Genomic DNA, 11,318 nt, shown 5'->3' on the forward strand with positions numbered 1-11,318 from the left:
ACTCTACTCATTACAGACTACAAGGCCAAATATCAGTGGGTGGACCACAAAATCAGGCTTTGCATGTTCCCACTGAAATTAATTGAAATTCATTTGTGGTGCCCTGATGCTCCCCATCAACACCAGACTAATTCACATTTGCACAATTCAACTCAGGTTCATTAAGTGCAAGCACATTCCAAGTAAAAAAGCATTACAAAGCAGGGCTTGTAATCTGAACTTCACCTTTTATGGTGAGGTTCAGATTGTATGGTAACTGTACATTATGCAGTGTTTTTTAGCATAAATAGATAAACTTACAAAATATAATAATAATAATAATTATTATTATTATTGTTAATTTTTATTATTATTTTTAAATCATAATTTGTATATAAATTGGTAAACAGCCCATAGTTTTAAAAAGTGATGTCTTGCACACATGCCTAAAGCATCAAGACAAAGACTCCTAAGCACAAATTGAGCTTTCATGTTTACAGATGAAAACATACCATGTAGACAGACCTGGGCACAAATGTTTGATGGTCCCCAGCCAGCTGGTTTTGATGATCAGGCTGTTTTTACTTTTTCTTTCTTCAGTAATCAGACATTTAATACAGAAAAGTGTAAGTACATGTATGTAGAACAGTTTCAAAAGGAGACATTGTACCTTACAGAAAATGAAATGTAGCCAAAACAGCTTCATTATAATTTTCACTAAATGTAGAAAAAGCAGCCAGTGTTTTTTCATGTTTCAGTGATATTATAATGGAAGTTTTCACACACACACACACACACACGCACACACACACACACACACACGCACGCACACACACACGCACGCACGCACACACACACACGCACGCACACACACACGCACACACACGCACGCACGCGCACGCACGCACGCACACACACACACACACACACATTGTGTTATCGCCTTCCTTTTCCTTATTCTGGTGCCTGTTAACAATAATGAAGCAGAGCTCAGAGAGCTTTTCAATTAGATATATGTTTGGATATGTTAAATTAGAGAAGGAATAAAAAAATAACAATAATAATAGTAATAATAATAATGAAAGCAAAACAGAAATTTCCCCTGGATATCTTCTTATTCAAATCTGAAGAAGAGTAGGCCATCCACTGAGTTTAGGTCGTAAGTTCACTGCAACTGCACAAATTTGAGCAACTTTAGTGTTTTCATTTATGGTTGAACTAATTCAGAAATTACAATTTTAATAAAACAACTGCATAGAAACAGATTAAATGTCAAGCATTATCTATTTATCTGTGTGTGACACATACTTGCACCACATAACTCACAATCTACATAGCTCTGTATCAGTAGCACACAAAGTATGCACACCACTGGTACAAAACAGGAAGAGGTGTCATATCTCCAGAGTAAACCAAGTTAACGCAAAAAAAGTAAACTGAAAATGTATCACAATTTCTCCACTAGACTACTCTAAAATGAGTTTTCCTCTCAAAAGTAAAGAGCCAAATTTCTACAATCGGTTCAGGCCCTGAATATCATCCCAGGACCCTCATTATTGTATTAATAGTAAACATATGATTACTGTTTTATATAAATGGGTTCTTACTTTGAGTTTTTGTGGTGGTGCTTTAATGCAAAACTGCAAATTTGTGTTGCAAATAGTCACTGTCTCTCTGTGAGCGTGAAAAATCATCCAGCTTCCTGAAAGCACAATTTGGTATCAGTTGTCGTAACACTGCAAAGCCTGAAACTTCTTACAAATTTACAAATCACAAGCCACAGTAGAAAATGTGAGCATCTGTAGTCCCAAATAATAAAATGAATTATTTTATTATTTTTATTTAAAACACCAAGACTCATTTCAGTCTTGGTGTTTTAAGTTTTAGTTTTCAGTCTTGATGATGCCTCACTCACCACAGGTAATGTGATTAAAGATGCTGTCATTTTCCTTCTACAATTGTGAGGATGTCTGTTATGAAATAGGCCTGTTACTAATATCCTCTTGTCACCAAATGAAGTACTTTTAGTTTTATTTACCACCAAACCCCCCCCCCCCCCTTTTTTTAACAAATCTTTTAAATTCACTTACTAAAATATTTTGTCAGCTGATCAGAAACGATGTAACTTTTAACCACTACTGCCGTAACTTAGCTAAACTCGATGGTGACCATGGGGTCAGGTTTTTGTTCTTTTCCCCTCTCCTAGCAACAGGCTTGTCTCAACAACAGATCTTCTTCTGGCTGCTTCCATTAGGGTTTAGCACATTTGTCTCCATCTCATCCCATCTCTAGCATCCTCCTCTGTCTGCATGTCCTCTTTCACTATATCCACGAATCTTCTCTGCGATCTTCCTCATTTCCTCTTGCCTGACATCTACATATTCCAGTCCAGTATATCTGCTATCCCTCCTCTGCACGTGTTCAAACCATCTTAAACAGCCTGAGTTGTCCATCTGATAAACTAATTTCTAATTCTGTCCGTCCTGGTCACCCCCGGCAAAAACCTAAACTTCAACTTTTCCAAACCTCCAACTCTTTTCTTCAGTTCCACCATCTCCAATCCATACATAACAGCAGGCCTCACTATGTGCTATTCCTTTCACCCCTGATACTCACCTGCTCCAACCTGTGTGCACTCTCTTCTTCATCACTCATGTGTACTGTCCATCGCTTTGGCTATTTAAACTTGTCCACATTCACTATCTCTACACTTTGCATCTTCACTGTTACACCTGTTCCCCTTTCATTTGCACACGTGGTATGTTGCTTTACTTGTACTGACTGTTTTCTTCTTTTCTAAAGAGTATACCTCCACCTCTCCAGGTTCTCTTTCATCTGCTACCTAATGTCACTACAGATCACAATGTTGTGATCAAACATCATAGTCCACAGAGACTCCTGCCTGACAGCATCATCATCTGTCATCCTACTTATCATCATTGCAAAGAACAACGGATTCAGAGCCGATCCCCGTTGTAATCCATCAGTCTCCTATCGCACACCTCACCACTGTCTCGCTGTCCTCATGCATGTCTTGCACCACCCTCACGTTAGTTTCTTGGCACTCTATGATCTGTTTCGTCACATCCTCAAAATACACACTGCAGCTCCTTCTGACCTTCTCAATACTTCTCCATCAACACCCTCAAAGCAATCATCGCAACTGGCAGTCTCTCGGCATGAAACTAAACTGTTCGCTAATTGTCACCTCTCTTCTTAATGCAGCTTAATTCAACTTTATCCCTCTGTGGTTACTACAGCTCTGCACATACACGGTACACTTCTTTTGCCTTCCTTAAGTTTCTTACTGACCTGGATAGTGTTAAACAATCTGGTCAAAAAGTCGACTACCCTCTCCAACCAACGTAAATTCTTTGCCAAATCAAACACATGGGTCATTAACAATGTGATTTACTATCTGGCCAGCAGATGGCAACTTCAAATGTTCAGGTTTTATCATGCTTTCAATTCGCAGTCGTCAATTTGTATTTCCAAATAAGGCGACGCAGTTTAGCAAATAAATGTATACTTAAAACGCCACATACTAGTTATGGAACCTACAGATACAACAGTATAGAATACGTAAAAAATGTGAAATACAGTTTTTGTAGTTTTTCCCTCACATCTTCATTTATTTGTTTGTTTTGCTTACCCGTTGATAGCAGGCTTTACCACTACCAAATTTGGAAGCTGCTATAAGTCAAAAGAGAAGCGACAGAACGAAGAAAAGCATGATTAAGGTCCTTGTAGAACCCGGTCCTGCAAAATGCAGTTCTTCTACAACATCAAGCGATAAATAATTTATATGAATTAGCAATTTTCCGATAGCACATGAATGCACCACACAGGCAGCTCTCCAGTTTTGTAAAGGTTTGCTCTACGTTTGTGTGGGGCGGAGAGCTGGAAAGTTGGTACAGTGTGTGCACAGTTGCTAAACAAAGTGGCCATACGGCTCATTTTTCAGCGACCTGGCTGGTAAGTATATTGTTTAAATTTTGCTGTTCCGCGCTGTCTATAGTTACAAATGGTTCATTATGAGCATGCACTAATTATCCCGAGCAATTACCTTTTTCATTATTCCACTTTCAAGCACGCTTAAATGGTACGTTGTTTTTATATGCTATTTTAATGTGGACTTAAGTTTCAATTTAAAAAAAAAAAAAACAGACGATCCCAAAATACTTATTATATTTATCGGAGTTGCAGTTTAATGTATTCCAGAACTCATACATTCGATAAAAAGCAGGAGGTTTATTGCGACGATATTTAAAAGTGCCGCTATAATATTTCTGTAACAATCCAAGCTGCGCTGTGATCCTTTCAAAATAAATTACAGATCCAAAATATTCTTTGTGTGCACGTGTTGATCATTCACATGTTATTCTTCTTTGCCTTATCAGATAACTGTAACGCGTTGATGCGTGTTCTGTGTTCAGATATGCCTTCTTGGAAAAGTGAAAAACATGCTTCACACAGCTTCTGGATGCAGTTTATCGAAGCTCTGGTGGTTTTCTCTCTGTGTGCCAAAATATGTGGATGCTCTGACGTAGATGAATTGATGTCCACATATCCACTGATTGATGGGTAAAGTGTGCTTCATACATACAAGATACATAAATTATCATAAATTAAAATGTCCCTCAATTTTGTATCACCCACTATCCCATCTCTCTGTCAGTCACAATGACCTCGCTCTCCAGTTGAGGATTCGTCACAACAACTACCTAAGCCAAGTTGACCTTCGTAACCTCTCCAAAGTATCCACAGACATATCCCGTTTCAAAGCAGGGCATGTGCAGACACAGGTATTGCAATTTCACAAGTGTTCACAGCGCAATCTGGAAAAAAATCCATCTACATCTGAGATTTATTGGTTAGTAAAATGTGTCTAATGTTCTGTGATATGTTGTATCAGATGTTTGCTGTCTACGTACTGTGTGGTGCTCAGCAGAAGGATGCTGTGAGGCTTACTCTGGAACAAATAGATGTGGTGAGACGTATGTGCACTGAGTACCAGGAGTTTGAACTGGTCACATCTGTCCAGGGTATTGTATACTTTCTTAATAATAATAATTAACTATATTTCTATGGCACATTTCTAAACCAAAGTTATAAGGTGTTTCGCAGTATTTACACAAAACATTGGTTTAAAAACTATTCAAAATGCATGAAAACCCCTTGGTTTTAAGCTTGGACTGTGGAACATGTAGAAGTAATCGATTCTCTGATCTATTAGACGTTAGGACTTCTAAAATAGAAAGTGCAGCTTCACTGTGAAGTGATTTAAAAGTAATCAGTGGAAATCTTAAATTGAACTCTGTAGTGAAGCTAGTGTAAATCTGCAAGGACTGGAATGGCATGTTCATCTCACCAAGTGTTGGTGAGTAGTACTGCTGCTGTGTTTTATAGATGGTTCACTCCTCCAAACTTTTAGGCATGTAAACAGTGAGTTGCAGTAATCTAATCAGGGGGAAATGAGGGTGCAGATATAAGGTATGCCGTTATATTATTCATAAGTACTGGTCTGAGTTATGCAACAAATATTTCACAACACAAGACTAGTCTGGACTTTTGATATGCTGTTTGAAATTAAGTTGTTGATCAGAAATACTCCCCTAAACCTCCAGCAGATGATTTTAGGTCAGTGAGTCATTGTTCAAGGTCAGCAGGGCGACTATAAGAATAATCATCAGGACCAATAAGAAGAACAAGAACTTTAATTTTATCCCATCCTTAATGCCAGTAAAATAGGAATGAATGAAGTCTAGATTTTTGTGTTCTCCAGGATTAAATGACTCATTCTAACTGGCAGCCATTGACATAACAATGGTCAGATGCTTGTGTATAATTACAAATTACATAGCCAAGTGGTAACAAATGTAAACTAAACAAAATAGGCCCTTGGACTGAGTCATGGGAGAAACTCGATGAGCTAAAATTAACCACAGTGATTCTAAATACTCTGTTTGATTGGATTAGAACTATTTGGGTGCAGTTCCACCTAACCCAAGCTCATTTCTGAGTCTGTTGAAGAGAAGGATGAGGTAATATGAACTGTAAAATTTCCAGGGTCCACACTCATTAAAATGTCATAAAGTGATTTCTGTAATGTGATGTTTTTCTAAAGCCAGATTGGAATAAATCAGATAAGAACTTCCTACTAACTACTTTCTCAAGAAATTTTGAAACTAGAGGTCATTTCCTTAATGTTTTTAGGTTACTAGATTACTGTTTTGAAATGTATCTTGTTTGTTTGTTTGTTTTTCTAAAATATGATGGTTACGTTAGCTTGCATTTCTGTAACCAGATGAAAAGTAGAACTGATAACTGAAGGTAATGATGTCCAATTATGTGTTTATGTGCTTTGTATGTGGGCCTGTCATTGCAGAGCTAAAAGATTCTAAGGACAAGGGTAAGATAGCCTGTTTAATAAGTATCGAAGGAGGCCACTCTATTGACAGCAGCCTTCCTGCCCTGCGGATGTTTTACCAGCTTGGAGTCCGCTCCATGGGTCTCACGCATTCTTGTAATACACCCTGGTAATAGGAAAAGACTTTATACAGCATATATTTTACAGTATATCTAGTACTTTGTATTTAAAAAGTCATATCTCGATCTTTTCTTAAATGATCATTTAAGCAATAAATTGGGTTTTGAATAGAATTTCTATTTTATCAAATACGTAGCATTGGCTCTGTAATGGTCTATTGCTACATAGCAACTTTAAAGCAGGAACTACTGAGCTACATTTAATCTAAGAAGTATTTGTTTATAGAATAGGAAAGATAGAAAGGTGAAACATATTTACATTTTCACCTCGACATCCTTTTCTTTTATGCAAATTAACCTATATATGTCCTCTCTCAGATATCTCACATTGACTATAGCTGTGGGTATCTGAAGCAGTTCCCTTCAGATACCCAAAGTAATTTTAAGTAATTACAAACAGGAGAAGAATAATTTGCAGCACTTGTGACATTAAAATACATATATTGTTTCTATGCAGGGCTGAATCATCCTCAACTTTTTACCCTGTATATAAGAGGGAGAATAACAGCCTGACATCCTTTGGGAAGGTAATTCTGAGTTTCAGTAACATTAGCCACAGCTGTATTTCATTATCTCACATTCCACAGAGTAGTATGTCAGCGTGCATGCCAGTTTTGCCTGACCCTTTTTCAGAAAGCATAAAACATATCAGTCCTTCCATACTGTATTGAAGAAATAAGAGAAATTCAGTTGTTGACATAAAACTGTATTAACTAAGTAACTATTATAACTATTATAAAACTACTATGCATTATTGTTGTTGTTATGTTTGCATTAATAGAGATTGTATAGTTATTGCAACTTGAGAACCTTCTGAATAAAATGAACCTCATTACTATTAGAATTTGGGAATACTGTGCATACTAAATCTTCTCCTGATAGGAAGCTGTGGAAAGAGAATCTCTGTTAACCCAAACTGGACTTTTCTCATTTAATAACTCCTTGTGTATTACTGGAATATGGTAATATATTATAGGCAGCTTATTTAAACATAGAAAACATCTTTATTACTCCTTTCCCATTCAGATCTCCGTCTCAACAGCAAAGTGCAGGGACACTCTTGATTGTTATCTGCATGAGTGTTTTCTAATAGTTTACATGTAACAACATCCTCTCCTCTGAATAAATGACTTCCTTCCTGATGCCACCAAAATGTTCTTAATTGTGTTTTTGAGGTCGTAGTCGAGGAGATGAACAGACTCGGAATGATAGTGGACCTCTCCCACACCTCGTGGAACACATCCTTTGCTGTTCTGAGTCACTCTAAGGCTCCGGTTATTTTTAGCCATTCCTCTTCCTACTCCATATGTAACCACAGCCGCAATGTTCCTGACAATCTGCTACTTGAACTGGTGAGAAATACAACCTTAAAAGTAATTGCTTGCCTTCTTAACCGCTTGATTAAACAACTGTCTGATCAGTCACATCGATGACTGGCTCATTTTAATTGTGTCTCTTTATGTGTATATCTAAAGAAGAAAAACTGTCAGACAATTTTTGTAATGGTTAGGCTTTTTGTGTATCAACAGCATAAAACATTTATGAACAGATTTCCACCATTAGAAATTATTCAGTTTTCACCCACTAAGAGTTATTGATTTCAATCCTAAGGCTTTATTTGCACAATCAACTTAATGCATTTCTTCTGTCTTTATGTCGTTCTGTGTTCTCCATGATTTCCTCAGCCATCTTTAGCTCTTGCCATTTCCCCTTTACTTGCATACACAGACAGGAACCAGAACGTGATCTCACAGGATGAAATAAAAGTACTATAGTGAGGACCTATTAATGAGAATATCAGATTGTTTACCCTAACAATGATAGTCATTTTCCTCCCTCTACTTTAAAAAAAAAATGCTTATAGTGGTTAATGACAGGCTGATGATCAAGAATTCAAGCTGTGTGTAAGCCTACTGTCAACAGTGTCGGGGTAATTTCAGGCTCTTTATTTTTAAACTGAGAATATTCTTTTCTTCTATTTATTAATCAAGTTGAAAAATAAATAGTATCAATACTTACATTTTATCATAGCCACGAATTTGATATTTCCACGTGTTTTTTTTTTCTGTGTGATTACTCATACACATAAGCTCAGTAAATCATCATTTGAACAGGAAGAACTAGATAAAACAGTTCTAAAACCCTCTTGACTTCTAGTCTTATTGTTTTTCTTTTTGGGATCTGAGTGGCATCTCGATATGCCAGACATAATAATTTACACTATATGCAAATGAAATGATTAAACAATAACTTTTCTGTAGAGTGTACACATGCATAGATTATTTTAGTCTGTTTGGTGGCATTTAACCCTTTTCTCCACGCCTGGTAATGGCCCTGTGTGTTTTTGTTTCAGAAAAAGAACCAAGGGTTGATCATGGTGAATCTCCACAACACATTTGTTTCCTGCATAGATGAGGCTAACATCTCTCATGTGGCTGGTGAGCTGTCCATCTGGAATGGATGTGTTTGTATTTCTTATATCTCAGTTTATACATTATTCCACTATTTTTACAGACCATTTTGATTACATTAAGAAATTGATTGGAGCTGAATCAATAGGAATTGGAGGGGATTATGAAGGTGCTACAAGGTAAGAAATCAATTTGCAATAACCAGATAACACAAATTATTAGCTAAAGAGGTAACTGTTTGTTTGTAATTGTTGTGGTAAATGTTGCAAACAGAAAATCCATGCAAGTTACCTTAAATCTTCTTTATATTCTATAGTCATGATGAATGAAAAGCTTTTGAGACAAAACAAAGCTAATACTAATAGGCAACACGCTTGTCTGAGGCACTCTCCAGACAGATTATTTCAAAGGCCGTTGTTGAGCCAAATCAATTGTGTGGTTTTTGTTTGCTTGTCATATCAGCAATTTAGCTGTCCAGTTGTCAACAGACTGAAGTGGGTTAAAAATCAATAACTTTATACCTCTAATAGGCATAAATGGAGGCTGCTATGCTGCGGTAGATTTTCTGCAAGATGGTGGATATTAGGTTATTGCTATGCATACAGAGGGGTGACAAATTTAAGGAAAATCAGAATCAGAACTTTTAACCCCTACAGTGAGAGGATGCAGTGACTCTGTTGTGCTGCTGGGTGCAAAGTGCGCAAAGTCCTCTTAAACGGAATTGTCTTAAACAATCAGTATCAGGTAGTTTTGTGATGAAACAAAAGAAAAAAGAAAACAAAGCTCATTATTGAATACTGCAATTAATATAAAAATGCCATGAATCATACCCCATGTCTTTAACAGTGACCAAATTTCTTCATTGCCTTTTGGAGCTTTTGTTCCAGCCTGTTACAGCAAACTTTAAATAAAGGAATTTAATAAAGGTTAAAATTCTTCCTGACCCATTGACTTGGAGAGTCGATGCCAAGGCTCTTCTTGCAGAATTCTTCAGCCCAAAATCTTATTAGAACTGAGAATAAAACAAATCATGTTTCTGTGTTTACTTTTGTAATTCCACGTGTCAAAGGTATGAAACTAAATGTATTTAGCAACACCATAATTTTCAGAATGAGGGATCTGTTTCTACAATGGTTCGCCTAAAAACAATAATTTGAGAGTAATTTTGTTTTCATTTTGGTTAAAAGCTTCCCTCATGGGTTAGAGGATGTCTCAAAATACCCAGCCCTAATCCAGGAACTGCTGAGAAGAAACTGGACTGAGAATGAGCTGGCTGGTGTCCTTCGACGTAACTTCTTGCGTGTGTTTGAACAGGTTGAGAGGGTGAGCGAGAGAATACATTTATATAACGAGAATAGATGGTGAAAGATTCATGAGTTTAAGTATTTTATATGTTGGCATACTCTTATTTCCTTCCTTTATTTTCACCAAGGTCCGTGATCAGTTGAGTTCAAATCTACCAAGTGAGGTCCAGATTCCATTTGAAGAGGCACACAACCCATGCAGGCTAGTCCTTAGACGTCCAGACCCAAGAAGCCTGCCCTCAGATCAGTCCTCTGGAGCAGAAGGTGGATTACCTGGTCTGTTAATCCTTGCCACAGTTCTGGTGCTTTCCAGAATATTTTTGATTGAATGAATATTAACAATCTCAGTTCAGCCGTATCATTCTTTTGAAGTTGTATAGAAAGGAGTACACAGAAAGGAGTGTCACAGTGCTGCACATCAGTGGAGATTAGGAGGAATTTAATGACTTTAATGTCTAACCTCATTTTTGCTATAATTAAAATGCAAACTCCTGTACATACGTTAATCGATTAATTAAAAATTCAGAAGATGTCTGAAAGAGACCTCTTGGTTTTATCTTTTTTTTTTTTTTAATTCACTATTTATTTTGTTATTTAGTTGGCAGAACATTTTTTTCATGATGTCCATAGAAGATTACAAAATATAATAGAATGATAAACTTGATAAATATAACTTTAGAGATTATACTTTGTATCTAGGATTGACTAGGAAACAGCTTAGAAGCTGAGGTTGTCTACTTAAGTTTATAATGCTTCAAGCACTTTAACAAAGTTGTACAGAATATCAGTTTCAAAGCAAATATTTGTTCTATTTACTCTCATAGCACAAGACAATATTATGGTTTTACGTCATTCATGTAGCCTTGTTGCTCACAACCCAATGGCAATAAATTTGATAAATATCTGCTTTGGTGTGCTCACTTGAGGTGGTGATGTTGATCTTCGTGTAATCATAGGATTTGACTTGGTAGTTTTATTGCTTCTTAAAAACCTACAGTTATGAATGAAATAAAATACGACTCTATTAAAGTTCCTATTGAAGTAGTGGACTGTGCCAGAAATACAGTAACCAAAA

General features: G+C 36.7%; 1 protein-coding gene across 2 annotated transcripts; it reads left to right on the forward strand.

Annotated features, from left to right (window-relative positions):
- Positions 1 to 3,838: 3,838 nt before the first annotated feature.
- Positions 3,839 to 11,157, forward strand: dpep2 (dipeptidase 2). Of its 2 annotated transcripts, none has more exons than XM_080885537.1 (11): positions 3,839 to 3,954; positions 4,416 to 4,563; positions 4,658 to 4,784; positions 4,895 to 5,024; positions 6,368 to 6,518; positions 6,986 to 7,055; positions 7,704 to 7,880; positions 8,882 to 8,966; positions 9,043 to 9,118; positions 10,127 to 10,262; positions 10,372 to 11,156. In XM_080885537.1, exons 2-11 carry the CDS (start codon positions 4,418 to 4,420, stop codon positions 10,573 to 10,575), a joined length of 1,302 nt encoding a protein of 433 aa, XP_080741663.1. In that variant the 5' UTR covers positions 3,839 to 3,954; positions 4,416 to 4,417; the 3' UTR covers positions 10,576 to 11,156. The 2 variants fall into 2 exon arrangements, with proteins under 2 accessions (XP_080741663.1, XP_080741662.1); XM_080885536.1 differs by having other exon boundaries at positions 3,850 to 3,954; positions 4,380 to 4,563; positions 10,372 to 11,157.
- The last annotated feature ends 161 nt before the right edge of the window (positions 11,158 to 11,318 follow it).

The sequence above is a fragment of the Rhamphochromis sp. 'chilingali' genome, assembly GCF_963969265.1.
Source record: "Rhamphochromis sp. 'chilingali' genome assembly, chromosome: 6".
Taxonomy (NCBI): domain Eukaryota; kingdom Metazoa; phylum Chordata; class Actinopteri; order Cichliformes; family Cichlidae; genus Rhamphochromis; species Rhamphochromis sp. 'chilingali'.